The sequence below is a fragment of the Cetorhinus maximus genome, chromosome 7 (genome assembly GCF_964194155.1).
Source record: "Cetorhinus maximus chromosome 7, sCetMax3.hap1.1, whole genome shotgun sequence".
Classification (NCBI taxonomy): Eukaryota; Metazoa; Chordata; class Chondrichthyes; order Lamniformes; family Cetorhinidae; genus Cetorhinus; species Cetorhinus maximus.
The window spans coordinates 91,293,605-91,310,233 of record NC_135885.1 but is presented as its reverse complement, the minus strand read 5'-3'; the positions used below and the strand labels follow the sequence as shown (position 1 = coordinate 91,310,233).

Genomic DNA, 16,629 nt, shown 5'->3' with positions numbered 1-16,629 from the left:
AGATGGCTGTGCTTGTTGAGGGCAATCATCTCAGCCCCAGGATATCCCTGCAGGTATTCCTCAGGGCTTTATCCCATCTTCAGCTATTTCATTATTGACTTTCCCTCTGTTGTAAGATTTCTTTCCTCCTGCACCTTCAGTCCTCTTGTTGAGTTATGTTATGCAGGGTGCAACATAGCAAAATTATTTTGGATTCTGTTGCTGGCAAGTACTTAAGGGAGCCTCCAGACGTGTTAAGGCACCTGAACCTCAGCATCCCAATTGCCTGCTCCATGTCACACTTTATGGTGATGTAGCTGTAGTTGTACCTGTTCTGATGTAAAATGGTACTGTTCCAAAGAGGTGACATCAGCCACGGTAGAAGTGAGTATCCCTTGTCAGCAAGAAGCCTTGGACTTAAGTGGAATGATAATGAAGTAGAAGCTCTTGTGGTTAAGGAAAGCCTCCTGGCTGATCAGAGGTCCCATAATAGCTGATGTGTATGGTCTCTGGCACCTTGCACTGGTGGAAAGCCAACCAAAACTACAAACCTAAATGCTCTCTCTGACTGTTGCTATTAGTTGTAAAGGAGCTATATCGTCTGGCACTGGCAAATAATGCACCAGTCACTTGTCAGATGCTGTTGTGGCTGACTGACTGGAACATGAATGTAGCAGGCCTGGATGTACCCAACTGATATTTCAGTATCTCCATTTTAAAGTTGAGCAAAAAACTGTGCAAGTCCCAAAATCATGTTGATTCTGTCATTTTTTTTGTCATCTCCAACTTTTACAAATTGTGCAACATTTATGCTGTGCAGAAAATTTAGTGCTGTAAAAAAAGCCTGTCTTTTTCTATTTTAAAAGAAGTCAAAATATGGTTAAATTATTTTGTGTTCAACACTCTTAGTACACAAATGTTTTATGCCATTTTTGCCATTATTGAAACAATCTGCAAATGTGTATAATTTCTAATACTTTCTTAAATCTGTTAACATCATTCAATAAAAATGGTAATTAGCCATAGTCCATGAAGGACCATAGGATGTCTGTCTTTTGAAGATTACATAGCTTGAGGGATGTCACTCCACATCAAGCATGGGGCAAGGCAAAGTGGCAGGCCTCCATGACCTACCACAACTGGTGCAGGGATTGAACATGTGCTGTTGGTGTCGTTCTGCACCACACTCTAGCCATCTAGCCAACTGAACTCGCTAACCCCCATCATTCATTGAGTTATTTTTGTGAGTGTTGCTCATCTATCTATATTTGAAGTGTGCCACTTGCTTGCAGCTGTAACGTTGAATGTTTGTGTGCTAGTTGCCACCCTTTGCTATTGGGAAACAGCTTATCTTTTGAAATTGTTAACTTCAGTATCATGGTTGGAACTGTAACCATAAATAAGTACTCGGAAAGTGTCATAGCAATGAATAAATTAGTACTGCTTTCCATATATCAGTTCTTTGAACTTTAAAAGTTGCTTATTTACCTAGTATTAAACTTTATTGTCTACACAATACAAATTTGTGCCGCCATGTAAAATTTTACACATTATCCATTCAAACACTTAAGACTAGTAATGCAATGATCAAAGGCATTGGTATAGATTTTTATCTTTGCATAAAACATCACTTGGATGGTGCACAGAAGGGAAAATCTGGCCAGGGGATCACCAAACCCCTTAGAATTCAGTATGTTCTATTTTCCTTCTACTTTTAAGGGCAGAAAAATTTGTCTGGTTCTGTAAGGGGCGTGCAACCATTCAGCTATGCTTTACTTTCTGCATGCTACCCTTGATGCACAGTCTGAAATATGTGGAAGCAGATTCTGTTGTTACTTTCCAAAGGGTAATTGGATATATATTTGAAAAAGAAAAAATTACGGTTCCATGGCAAAAGAGCAAGAGAATGAGAATTGGATAGTTCTTTCAAAGACTTGGCGCAGGCATGCTGGGTTGAATGGCCTCCGCCTATGGTAACGATTACACCTTATATATTAACACTTAATGCCCAAATGGTACAGATGAAAATCTTCGCCATTTCAGGATGTGGCTTGTGGGATCTGCACTGGAGCATCAGCATTTCACTATATTTATAGATGAAGGATTAAAGAGCCATATATCTAAGTTTGCTGCTGACTCTTAAGTTATATGCCACAATAGGTAGTATCGATCAAAGCAGAAAAGGTCATTGATAGATTGTGAGCAGGCAAAATTGGAGAAATGGAGATCAGTATGGGAAGGGTGAGGTTATGTACTTTGGACACAAAGATAGATCGGAGTGTTTTCTAAATGGAAAGTATGGAGCTACGGAGGAGCGGAGAGATTTAGAGGTTAATGTACAGAAATCACTAATGTATTCGGATATAATTAATAATTAAAAGACTTACGAAATGTTGACTTTTATCTGAAGGGGGGTTGGCTACAATGTGGAGGAAGTTGTGCAAAGCTTTGGTGAGACTGCATCTGGAATACTGCATTCAGTTCTGGGCTAGGCACCTCAAAAAAGATCTATTAGTGTTGGTGCAGTGCAGATTCATCCAAATGATTCTTGGGCTAAAAGGATTCGATTCTGAGGAAAATGTTAAATAATCTCGACTTGAATTCTCTTGAGCATGTAAGATTAAGGGGGGATCTATTTGAGGTTTTTAAGATGATTAAAAAGTTTGGTAGAATAGTTAGAGGGAAGCTATTTCCTCTGGTGAGGGGTACCCTTACAAGAGTGCTTAATCTGAAAAATAGGGTGAGGTCTTTCAGAGTTTGTGTTAAGAAGCACTTACACAAATGCTGTATATTTTCCTGAATATGCATTATGTTTGAACTGCAAATTATGTTTAATAGGACCTATGATTGAGGGTCAGTTCAGATTTAGTACACTTTGTGTTACTCATTGCAGGTGTGTTTTTTTTAAATAAACTGTTTGATCTAATGGAAGTTGAGACCATTTACTGGCTCCTTTTTTATTTCCTAGAAAGAGAAAACATGGAAATGCTGCTTTAGAAAGCATACCCAAGTCTAATGAAGACCTTAAGAATAACCAGTGCCATACTTGTAATTTAAAAATCTGTTTTGTTATACACTTTGGAAGTTTGATTGCATTTTTAAATATATGCAAACAGGCAGAGGAGGAAGAATCGTTTGAGGGTACGTTAGAATTTTGTCGAGGTGGGGATGGACAGCCAAGGCGCTCAACAAGACCTACCCAACGGTATTATCAACCGCCTGGAGCAAGAAAGTGATGCAGGTAAATAAATATTTTTGCAGGCGATACGTGGCCAATGGGATATCACTAGATAGAGCCTGAGTGGAATGTGCAAACACACATGCATGTGCACATGGGTACATGCACACACTGCAAGGTTAACTTCTGCTCAGTGCAGAAATATGGTTATTTATGATCCAACATCAGATGTAAGCAATGGCAAGATATATATTGATTCCTTTTGTTCATAACTAAATACAACTTGGATGGGATTTTTTGATACATTGGTTTATAAGTAATTTCAGCAAAATGTTATATTAATAGTGTACACTATAGTTATTACATTGGCAGTGTTGGCAATAGTAATAAGACTTGGTGTATTAGTTTACACAAATGAATATGTAAAATTTGTGCTGTCCTAAAAATACTCAATTACATTGTTCCAGCACAAATGTAATGGGACCAGATTGATATTTCACATATACAATTTGGTATAATCATGGCTAAAAAAGATGTTTGCAACCCTAGAATGTGGTGTTTTTGAGCAACATGACATGAAATATACTGTGGAGGTAAATTGTACTTTCACCAAGTCCAGATTCTTGCATATGGTGTGTTTTGTGTAAACTGCATACTGTCAGCTAGCTGGTGAAATATATGCTGTAATCCAAAAATTCTGTGCTGACCCTTGTTGAGATGCTGGAGATATCCCATCTATGAATAAACCATTTTTGGTATCTACAATTTTGACAACACAAAACATCCACCTTGTAAAGGATTTAGATATTAGACTATAAGGTAAGTGTCATTTTTGAGGTAGCAAAATTTGCAAAACCATAATGGCAGAAGAGAAGAGGTGTTAGTATCCAGCCTTTCAGGTTAACTGATGATGTACACAATGATAAATTAATAGCTAACCTTGTTCTTCATTTAGTAAACAGCATCACTAGAAGTATAGGCCCTGGTAACCATTTCTTCTACTTCAAGAAAATCACAGGATTTAAGACCATGGCTACTTAGGGGAGCATAATTTTTGCAGTTCTACATTTTAAAGAAAGTATCCATGGGAGAGCAAGCAGCAAATGACCTTTCTGGTTCTGCTGCTGTTGTGATTCTTGCATGAAAAATATAGCATCTTTCATATCCTTAGAAAGTTCCAAAGAGTTTCTAAGTAAGTTAATTATTGGTTTTTCAAGTGCAGTCACTGTTTTTATGGAGGCAGTCAATTTGCACATACTAAGATTTGCAAACAGCAGTGAGATAGATATTTGTTAATCTGTCTTCGCAATGTTGGTTGAGGGGTGAATGTTGGCCGAGTCACTGCGAGATCTACCCCCCTTTTCTCCAAATTGTGCAATAAATTTTTTTCCACTCACCTAAAACACAGACGAGGCTTTGGGTTAACATTTGCTTCGAAAAATGGTACCTCTGGCAATGTAGCATCCGCTCAGTCCTGCACTAAGTGTTAGCGTAGATTATGTTAAGTGCTCTGGGGTGTGGCTTGAACTCACAACCTTCTGATTCAGGTGATAGCGCTACTGCTGAGTCAAGCTGATGGGAGTAGACTTTTATCCTGATTGAGAATTTTAAAAAAGATTCTCAAATGAGGTCACTCTGTACACACTTATTCAGACAGTATCAAATAGGCTCATAAAAGGTTCTTTGTTCTGTTGATGATGTGCCAATTGTGTTAATCTTCAGATAAAAGCACAATACTGCGGATGCTGGAAATCTGAAACAAAAACAAAAATAGCTGGAAAAACCCAGCAGGTCTGACCGCATCTGCGGAGAGGAATACAGTTAACGTTTCGAGTCCGTATGACTCTTCATCAGAACTGATGAAGAGTCATACGGACTCAAAACGTTAACTGTATTCCTCTCCACAGATGCTGTCAGACCTGCTGAGTTTTCCCAGCTATTTTTGTTTTTGCGTGTTAATCTTCAGCCTTGTAAGGAAACCACTGAAGTGTTTTTGTTGCCAATTGGAAGGGTGGTGTTAATACAAAGCAATTGTTTTCCAAGTTTGTAGCAAGAACATTTCACCAAATACTTCGAGAAGCTACAAGTATATGGCTGCATCGACTGACTGCTTCAGGGTCCTTCCTGAGGGGTAACCTGTGGAATGTTGCACAGACAGTACAAATCTCCTTGAATGTGGATCTTTCAGTGTGGAAGAAACTCTGCCAAATCATGGGTAAATTTCAGATGGTGCCAAGAATCTTGCAAAGTTGTCGATGGGCTGATGTAATAAATAAGTTTTGTGTTAAATATCCAACAGTCAAACTTCAGATGTATTCAATAACTGCATTTCACTAAAGTTTTGTCAGTTATGTATTTGATTAATATATGTGTGAGTACAATTCATAGTAACTACAAGGAAAATGCTAACATGGTTTATGTTTGCAAAGTGGCAATGTGCAAGGGCAGTAATAAACATTCCATGTGAGAATGAGAAAGTGACAAATAAGTAGTTTTGAACATTGGCCCCTTTTGCTCTCTAGGTTGTGACGTGTTACAGTTCTTCCAAATAGTTTGAACATTCTGTTCTGCATTTTGAGTCCATTGCATGTACTTTATTGAGAGAATGATTAATAAATCATAAATTCAAATTGTATGAAGGAAATCCATTTCACCAATTGCAACACAAATTTCATGTCAGTTACATATTTTCAGTTCCTTGCGTTGGAAATGGCATCCAGACTATACTGGGACGAGCCGGTGGCGAGGCTACCTGAAAAAGTGAAACTTTTCTAAATGCTTCTGTTCCACATGCTGTGATAGGCAGCTTCAGTGTTTCACAAAGTTTATTCATCCACTAAAAGATCCCTAGCTTGGAATAGAAAACCCAACTCTCCTGGGTTGAATACCATGTCAATTAGTGAACGTGGTGATGATGACTTAATCCACCTCAGTTTTTTTTTATATGCCCATGACAAGAAATACAATTACATTTTTTTTTCGTCTTTCACGACTTAATTATTTTGGGTGCTTGATTTTAATTCTCAATGGTGAGCCCTATCTCCCAGTAGCTTCAGGAATGTCTATCCTTACCTTGAGATCTAGATAAGCTTTTGGTCGCAAACAGCCAACCCCAGCTGATTGCCTTGAACTACTAGAGACATGCCTCCATATTACACTTTTGCTTTTGAAGATTTAAGAATCAAATCAAATCTCGTTTTCAGTTAAGTATGTTGAATTTATATAATAAAAGCTCAACAAAAAGTCGCAGAATATATTTGCATATTAGACATGCTTCTGCTTAAATCCTTCAATGAATAGCAGAATAAAAAGATCACAACTCTTGAGAAATAAGATAACTGTTCAAGTAACTAAAATAATGCACAATGCCTTTTCTCCAGTTTTTTTTGAAAATCATGGAAACCTAATTAATCTACACTGTATTTTGGAACCTTTTAACTTCCAAACAAGTTGGTTCTTTATAAAATGACTCCTCAAGGAGATTCTTCAATTTAAACACAATGGCTCCTTTATGTATCCTGGAAGAGTTATTGGGAATTCCTGGATTTTGAATAACAACTCAAATTATTGAGCAAAAGACCAGAGTCCATCCAGTTTGTTTTCTAGCATCCTGGTAGCTGCATGATATAACACTGGGAGTAACTAATCATTGCAATGAATCTCTTAACAATAGTTTATAGCAGACCTAGAAATGAGCTGAGGAATACTCTACGGGTGGAAAGTATTAGGAAACTTGAGCCCAAAGTCACCTGCTCCTCCCAATCATGTTACACTTGCCATACGTCATGTTTCACATTACTCAAATGCTACATCTCCAATATGCCAGCACTCTGATTTAAAAATGAACTGTTAGTCATGTGCAGACTGAACTCCTTATAGATCATTGCTTAATTTTGAATTGCTTCACTTTATTATGTATATCCCACAAAACTCAATAAGTTTGATAGGAGGTTGAGAGTTGCAATCATTTCTTTGCATATATGCATCTGGATTTAAAGAGCCCCCACCTAAAACTAGCCAAAATACATAATTTTTTGGCACAAATACATAGTTTGTTTTTGCATTGTTTCAGTTGTTTAAAGAGCTGTTAACAGAAACCTGGGTTTGCAAAAGCTCTCAGTATGATTTAATGATTACTTGCTGAAACCAGATTTTTGGAGAATGGGGATGGTTGGTGAAATTGTTAACCTTATCTTTGAGACCCCATTATTTTTTTTTCTCTCTTCTCTATTCCTGGGATATTTAGTCCTTTTTTTTTCTGCTAGCATCCAAAAGATCTGTTGTTTCTAAGACTAATTTACTCACGTTCAGTAAGAAAATAGCCATATCATCTCAATATTTGATCAACTTTAAAGCACAATACCCAAAACAAAAAGAGGATGTATGCAAGGTGAATCCTTCAAGCGAGAGCCAGGCCAAATACAATGAGGTGTTCTATGAGCGTTCATATAGTGAGAGAGATATAGAGGAGCAAATCTGAAGGGAAATTAGAGATGTGCAAGAACTATAGAATGGTGATATTGAGGGATTTTAATTACACAAATATTGACTGGGATAATGGTGGAGTGAAAGGAGAGGATGGGGAGAATTTTCTGAACTTGTGTTCAGGAGAACTTTCTTGACCTGTATGTTCTTGGTCCAACTAGAAAAGAGGCCTTGCTCGATCTGGTGTTGGAGATGAGGTGGACCAAGTGTTTGTGGGTGAATACTTTGATAAGAGTGATCATTGCCTCATATGGTTTTGATCAGTAATGGAGTCGAGCATGAAACAATTGAAAGTTCCAATTGGTGGAGGCCTAACTTCAGTGAAATGAGCAGGATCTAGCCAGGGCAAAATGGATCCAAGATTAGCAGGAAAAACTAATGGGACAATGGGTTATCTTTCAGGAGGAGATGTTTCAGCTACAGGCTAGGTTCATTCCAAAAAGGGCAAAAGGTGGAGGACCAAAGCCAGGGTTCCTGGGTTGACAAGGGCCATAGAGAATATGATGAAACAAAAAAAAGAGGGTGTATGATGCATGCAAGGTGAATTCTTCAACTGAGAACCAGGCCAAATGCAATAAGCTGAGTTGGAAAATGAAGAGGAAAGTAAGACTAGCAAAGGGAAAATATAAGAATGCAATGGCAGTTATCATAAAAGGGACGCCAACATCTTCTGGCATGTAAATAGTAAGCAGGTAATAAAAGTTGGGTGGTGTCCTATTAGAGGCAAAGAAGATGATGTATGTTAGAGGCTCCGAGTTAAATATTTAATGAGTACTTTGTATCGGTGTTTATTGAGGAAGAAGATGCTGACAAAATATCGGTAGAAGTGGAGTTGGTAGTGGTAACGGATGGGTGACAATTGATGGGCAGGATGTATTGGAAAGATTGGCAATGCATAGAATGAATAAACCACCTGGTCAGGATGGCTTGCAGCCCAGGTTACTAAAGGCAGTGCGGGGTTGAGTTAGAAGAAAGACTTGCCATAATTTTCCAATCTTCCCTAGAACCAGGGGAAGGTGCCAGAGGATTGGAGAGTGGCAAATGTGAGACACTTATTCAAGAAAGGTGTAAGGACATGCCTAGTAACAAGACATGAGTGAGTTTAACATGAGTGGTGAGTAGGGCTTTAGAAACAGAGGAGTTTGGAGAGGTAAAAGCAAAATACTGCAGATGCTGGAAATCTAGTTTGGAGAGGTTTGAGTTAATTAAGGAGAACCAGCATGGATTTATAAAAGGCAGATCATTCTTGCCTAACCTAATTTAATTTTTTTGACGAAGCACCAGAGAAAGTTGATAAAGGAATGCAATAGATATTGTCTATCTGGATTTTAAGCAAGTGACAACTTACCACATAAAAGTGTGGTTAACAAAATTGAGGCTCATGGAATAGGCAAGTCAGTGTCAACTTGAATTTTAAAAAATGGCTTAAAGACAGAAAGCAGTGAGTTATGGTAAATGGTTGCTTTACAAACTTTATATTCCCCAGGGGTCAGTGCTAGGATCATTACTTTTTTTGATATTTATAAATGACTTGGACATTACAATACAGAATAAAGTTTCAAAATTTGCTAGTGACACCACAATTGCAAATAGTGAAGATGACTGCAACAGGACACAGCCTTGGAAAGCGTCGTGGTAAAAAAAAATAAAGAAATAAAAAACAAAAAAAAGAAAGCTTCACATATGAGGAACGTTTGAGGACTCTGGGTCTATATTCGATGGAGTTTAGAAGGATGAGGGGGGATCTGATTGAAACTTACAGAATACTGAAAGGCCTGGATAGAGTGGACGTGGGGAAGATGTTTCCATTAGTAGGAGAGACTAGGACCCAAGGGCACAGCCTCAGAGTAAAGGGAAGACCCTAAAGGGAAGAGATGAGGAGAAACTTCTTTAGCCAGAGAGTGGTGAATCTATGGAATTCATTGCCACGGAAGGCTGTGGAGGCCAGGTCATTGAGTGTATTTAAGACCGAGATAGATAGGTTCTTGATTGGTAAAGGGATCAAAGGTTACGGGGAGAAGGCGGGAGGATGAGGTTGAGAAACTTATCAGCCATGATTGAATGGCGGAGCAGACTCGATGGGCCGAATGGCCTAATTTCTGCTCCTATGTCTTATGGTCTTATGAGTTTAATACAGAGCAGCATGAGATGATGCATTTTGGAAGATGGGTTAGGGAGAGGCAATATAGGCTTAATGGCACAGTTCTAAAGAATGTGCAGGGGCATAGCGATCTGGGAGTTCATGTGCATAGACCTTTGAAGGTGGTAAGACGAGACACTAATTAGCGAAGCATATGGGATCTTGAGCTTCATAAATAGAGGTAGTAAGTATCAAACTGGGAAGTTATGCTGAACTTTATGAAACTCTGTTTAGGCTATAACTAAAGTATCGTGTCAAATTCTGATCACCACACATTAGGAAGGGTGTCAGGGTCCTTGAGAAGATGAAGAGACTTACCAGAATGGTTCCAGAGATAAGGAATTTTAGTTACACAAGGTGAGCTTGTAGAAGCTGCAGTTGTTCTCTTTGGAGCAAAGGAGATTGAGGGGAGATCTTGGTAGTGGTGTACAAGATTATCCTAGGCTTAGACAAGGTTGACAAAGAAAATCTGTTCCTGTTTGCTGTTGGTACAAGAACTAGGGGACACAGATTTAAGGTTATGGCCAAGAGATGCAAGTGGGAGGAAGAACTTTCTTATGTAGTGAGTGGTAATGCCCTGGAACACTGCTTATGAGAGTGGTGGAAGTGGCGACAATCAATGATTTCAAAGGAAATTAGATTGGCACTTGCAGGACTATGGGGATAGTGTGGGGGCATGGCACTAGTTGGATGCTCTACAGAGAGCTGGCATGGACTCGAAGGGCCCATTGGCCCTGTTCTGTGCTATAATGTCTGATTCATTCATCAATATTAAAACAGTGTACGGAAGAAACTAACCAATTGTAAAATTTATAAAGTGAAACAAACAGTGAATATGTATTCATTAGTAGGCAAGTTATTTCAATTTCTAATGAAAGTACTTAAAGAGCTGCACTGACACCTGGTGGAAGAACAAAATTTCCATTTGTCATGGCTCTTTGCTAAAACAATAAATAAGGATTTTATTAGTGAACACGATTATTAAATAACAGATATGGTCTGAGACCTTGTTATTTATTTACAGACACGTCATTGGTCAGACACTGCTCCCTGGGAAGGCCTTAAAATGTATATTACTAAACACCTTATGGTAATACATAACTTTGTATTGGGTAACAAAAGATTGATTTATGATTTTTAAGTTATTTTTTCTAATCTTCCTCTCATGGAAGTGCTAACTTTGGCTATGGTAGTTTCACAGCCCAAGCCCCCAGTAACTCTCATAAGAGGCCATACTTCATTGTCATTCGATGATATTTAGGAGCAATGGCTGATTTCTCCACTCCCCATGCATTAGCTTTGATTACTGAATGCGCTCACTGTTACCCTGCCTGAGATAAGTTAACTAAGCACAAACAGTGCATAAATTCTTCTGCCATACCATCTATTTACCCATTGAACCGTCATGGGCGAATGAGACCAAATTTTAATTCATGGTTAATTGTATGGCACTTTCAAAGATTTATTACAGGCATTTCAGAATGCCATCTTAAGTTTAACCACCATCAGAGCAGGAGTAATGCTGTGAACCTTTCAGTGCATGCACTTAATTTTTAGGCACCAAAGCATGCATTAGTTTAGATGAGTGATATAGTTTCCGATTTTCATGTAGGGATGAGTTCAATTTTTTTGTTGGATGTTGGCATTGCTGGCAAGGGCAGCATTTAATGTCCATCCTGATTTGCCCTTGAGAAGGTGATGGTGGGCTAGCTGAGACTCTAGTGTTTTTTTTTGCTTAGCATAGCCTGAATTTGTCCACCTTAACTCTCAACTGGCTAAGTGCTATACTGTTGTAATTTAGTTCAGGTATATGTGCTTTGAAAACAAATTGAACATTCTCAGCCCTAATAATAAAAGTATTTTATTCCAGAAGCATGTTTGCAACCCGAAGGCTGAATTGCAATGTGACATGCATCGAAGATTGTATATGTAGACTAAGTAATCAGGTTAAAAATGTGCAAGCATGTAACAAGCACGTGTTAACAAAAGTAGACAAACAAATTCAACAGGTATTAGGAAAGTGGTGGACGGAATGTTAAAGGGTAATGTTGAATTAAAATTATATTATAATTACAAACCAATACACCATTTCTACATTACAGGCACTGAAGTACATATAAATTTCATCATTTAAGCACTTCATTGAAGACCTGAACCATGTAAGGAATAGGGCTACATTGGTACTTTTCCTTCCTGCATCTTATGGACTGCAATTTATTCAAACATCTGAGTTGCCTTGATTGCCCAGGTCATGCTGGGGTTAGATTGCATAAGGGATTTTCTGAACTTCATACAAATCTCAACTCTTGTAGGGTTTCGAGCCTACAATCGTTGCATTTGTTGAAGCTTTTGAAAATATTCATGCAGGCAAAGTTATTTTTGGGCAAGGAAAGAAAATATAAATCTGTTTAGAATGCATAAGTGTTTATTGCTTCAATGCTCTGAAATTTGAATGGTCCTAAATTTTGGGGGTTAATCATGAAATGCCCTACAAACTTGTCAGTGGTAAATGGACAACTAGTTCTACTGTTGATATTATTTAACATTACTTTTTTTGTACCTTTCATTCCTTTAATATGATACATTAGCAGAAAAGTTAATCAGATTTTTTCAATCTATGCTTTTATTAGTATAGCTGTCCAGCTTAACTTTTCAGTTTTTTAAGATCATAAGAATAATTTATTTATGGTGCAGAAAGGGACCATTCACCCTGTTGAATCCATGCCGCCTGTCCATGGAGCAGTCCAGTCAGTACCATTTCCCCCACTCTATCTCTGTAGCCCTGCAAGTTTATTTCCTCAAGTTCCCATTCAATTTCCTTTCGAAATCATTGATCATCTCTACCTTCCACCACCCTCGTGGGCAGCAAGTTACAAGTCATTAACATTCACTGCATAAAAAACTTCTTCCTCACGTTCCTGCTCATTCTCTTGCCCAGAATCTTCAATCTGTGTCCCCTAGTCTTCATACCATCAGCTAATGGGAACAACTTTTCTTCACTTACCTTATCCAAACCTGCCATAATCTTGTACACCTCTACCAGTTCTCTGCTCAATCTCCTTTGCCCCAAGGAGAACAACCCTAGCCTTTCTTACCTAACCTTGTAGCTAAAATCCTCCATCCCGGGAATCATTTGGCATATCTCCTCGACACCCTCTCAAAGACACTCTCAAAAAAGTGTGGTGACCAGAACTGGATGCAATACTTGAGTTGTGGGCAAGTCAGAGCTTTATAAAGGTTCAGCATAACTTCCCTATTTAGTACTCCACACCTCTATTTATAAAGCCTAGAAGCTTTGCTAATAGCTTCTCAATATGTTTTGCCACCTTCAAAGATCTATGCACATGAACCCCCAGGTCCCTCTGTCCCTGGACATTACTTTTTGGAACTGTACCATTGAGTCTATATTGTCTCGCCCTATCTCTCCTGCCGAAATACATTACCTCACACTTCTCTGTATTACATTCCATTTACCATTTGCCTGCCCATTCTGCTAGACTATCTATGTTTTGTCCAAGTCTATTAGCACCGTCCTCACTGTTTGCCACTCCTCCAAGTTTGTTATCATTAGCAAATTTTGACATTTTACTCTGCATTCCAATATCCAAGTCAACTATATACATTTATCAAAGCAGTGGTCCTAGCACTGACCCTTGGGGAACACCATTGTCTAACATCCCCTAATCTGAAAAATAACCATTTACCATGATTCACACTTTTCTGACCTTAAGCCAATCTTTTCATCCAAATTGGCACTGACCCTCCTGTTCCATGAACCACAATTTTATTAACCAACCTTTTAAGTGGTACTTTGCCAAACGATTTCTTAAAATCCCAATAGACAACATCCACTTCATTCCCTTCATCAAACTTCACTGTTACTTCACCAAAAAAATCAAACAGATTAGTCAAGCACGATCAGACTTTTACAGATCTGTGCAGGCTCTCCTTAACTAACTCAAACCTCTCTTAGTGCCTGCTGATATTTTTCCCTGATTAATGTTTCTAAAACCTTACCCACCATTTATGTTAAATTAACCGGCTTGTAGTTGCTAAGACTGTCCTTAGACCCTTTCTTCAATAAGGTTGTCATATTTGTCATTCCAATCTTTTGGCACTTACCTTGGATCTAGGGAAGACTGGAAGATCATGGCAAGCCCTTACACTATTTCCACCCCCCATTTAGCAACCTTGGATGTAAGCCGCTTTCATTTTTGCAAGTTTTGTCTTCCATTTATTGCAATATGTGGAATGCTGATGCAAATAAATTATGTCAGCCAGGAAACACATAGATTATTACAAAATCCTGTCTTCCACCTTAGGCAGTTAATAATATGGTTACCCATTTGGATGAAAATTTAGTCATGTGCATTTTGTTTGCCCCAGTCAATCATACAGAATAGAATTCCATTGTGTATGTGATGTACTCCTAATATTAAAATGTCTAGGTAATATTGCACCATTTCAGCCATTAAGACACTTTTTTGTTTAACATGGACTCTTAGGTTATTTCTTCAAAGCCTGTCTTTCACTAGAACTTATATTCTAATCATGTTAGAATCTCTGATCCAGAGAATCTATGAAAAGCATATTCGTGTTTGTATTTGTATTTGTATTTGAAATTCATTCATAATTAGCTTGTTTTTGTTCAACATGTTTGTGAATTTACAATGGAAGGTGGAATGTATTAGCCTGACTATGTCAGGATCCTTTTTCTGTGTAGAAAAATAGTGTCGTGGAGATCTTATAATTTAAAATGTTGCTAAGTGTCATGAGGTGGATGTGGTATATCTAAGCTTCTTTTTGTCTCTTCCTTATTCAGGTACTTACAGAAGCAGAGCTTGTTCCCAGCTGTATGTTTTACAAATTTTGAAGATGTGGCAATGTGCAAAGGAAAATACTGGACCCTCAATTATGGATTTTAGTTTCACAGTGTACAGCATAAAGAACTTGTAGATGGAATAATAACTTTTTAAATCCTGTTAATAAAAATTACAGTGCACTGTGCTATTTGCTTTTTTTGTATTCAACAGCAACATTCTACAATCTCTACAAAGAATTGTATGGCATCTGAATTTTATGTTTGGTGTCCTTTTAAAAGCAGAATGTAAAATTGTACAGTTGTTAGAAAAGTTTATCAAATATGCAAGGGGCATACACTCATGTGCCTTTTCAAGATCTGGTCAGAAATCATACGATAGAAATATGTGAAGATGGGAAATTCGGGCACGGTTTAGGGAATCACAGAATTGTAATGGTGTAGAAGGAGGCCATTTGGCCCATTGTGTCTGCACTGGCTCACTGAGTCTGGAAAATTTAAAATGACCTATTTTTTTCTTATGAGGCATGTTTTAAAGACATTACATTCAGTTTAACAGTTTTGCTACAAAACCACCAGCCTAAAGTAGTTCAAGCATTGAATTCTTAGTCTAGAAGAAACTAGTAGATTGAATTTGTTTTCAGATTATACATTTAGTGTGATTATTAAATATTTAAAAACACAAGTTTGGTTCTGATGGTAAGTTGAATTCTTTGCAACATAATTCATCTTTTTCTTTCAAAATGCAAATTGTAGTGATATTTAAAATACTGTAACAATGTGTACTTTTACCCTTGGCCATGTGAGCTGCCTGGATGATGGTCACATCCGTAAAGACAAGCTCTATGGTGAGCTTGCTATTGACACAAGACCAACAAGCTGCCCACATCTGTGATACAAGGCTGTCTGCAAGTGAGACCTCAAGTTCACATGGGAATTCCTTGCTGTTGACCAGAGTGCCTGGAGATGAGCAGTTAGGAAGGGCCTGGAAAAAGCAGAGGATAAATGAAATGACCAGATGGCAGAAAAGACGGCCTGCCAGATGGTTAAAAACATCAGTCAACCTCGGACCAACACTATTCATCTGTGGTAGATGCAGAAGGGACTCTGCCTCTACAGCCACAACAGGCAATGTTCAATACAGAATTGATATATACCCCAGGTGCAGTCCATCATCTCCCAAGATAGACCAATACCATTGGACTTTAACCAGTTTAGCTTGAGGTGTATGCGTTCCAAGTGTATTTCTTTCATTTTTAGACATTCTGGAATGAAATAATCCCAAAAATTTGACTCGGTAAAGAGAAACTACAAGAAAGTGAAGAATAAAAATAACGACATTGGTGAAACGTTGAGGTAGTGATATTGTGCTGGATGAGTGGAGATTTGCACCCTTCGACTGAAAGTTAACATTCGGTGATTAACAGTGGAAATATTTGTGGAATATTAACTAGAGCTTATAAAATACTAATTGGGATAGATTCAGAAAAGATTTAGCAGCTCAAAACTGGGCATCCATGAGGTACTATGGGCCATTAGCGGCAGAACTGTCTTCAACTGTACTCGATATCATAGCCTGGCATAGCCATCACTCTATCATTACCATCAATGCAGGCAAACAACCCTGGTTCAGTCAGGAGTGTAGAAAAGCCTGCCAGGAGCAGCACCAACTCTACCTAAAAATGAGGTGCCAACCTGCTGAAGCTACAGTATAGGACTACATGTATGTTAAATGGCAGAAGCAGCATATTATAGACAGAGCTAAGTGATCCCACAACCAATGGATCAGATCTAAGCTCTGCAGTCCTTCCACATCCAGTCAAGAATGGCCATTGACAACTGAACAACTAACTGGAAGAAGAGTCTCCACAAACATCCCCATTCTCATTGAGGGTGAAGCCCTGCAAGCCTAGAAATCCCTAAAAATTGAAAAGAAGGAATAATTTCAGTCTTCCTCATTCTTCCCAAAGCACCACTTGCTTCCCTTCTGATCCAATGCAGCTTTAAGCTGTCTTGCTGTTAGTTCTT

General features: G+C 38.3%; 1 protein-coding gene across 4 annotated transcripts in view; it reads left to right on the top strand.

The window, feature by feature from the left end:
- tdrd3 (tudor domain containing 3) overlaps nucleotides 1-14,789 on the top strand; it is a 152,900-nt gene extending 138,111 nt beyond the window's left edge. For 2 of the 4 annotated variants that reach the window (XR_013577131.1, XR_013577133.1), the window contains 3 exons: nucleotides 3,096-3,220; nucleotides 5,201-5,372; nucleotides 14,605-14,789. Coding sequence is in view for 1 of the 4 variants with exons in the window: in XM_078545865.1 (XP_078401991.1) it covers nucleotides 3,096-3,215 (120 nt within the window). In the remaining 3 variants the exon portion in view is untranslated. The remainder of the gene's footprint in view (nucleotides 1-3,095; nucleotides 3,221-5,200; nucleotides 5,373-14,604) is intronic. The other 2 variants (XR_013577132.1, XM_078545865.1) reach the window with 1 other exon arrangement.
- Nucleotides 14,790-16,629: the final 1,840 nt, after the last annotated feature.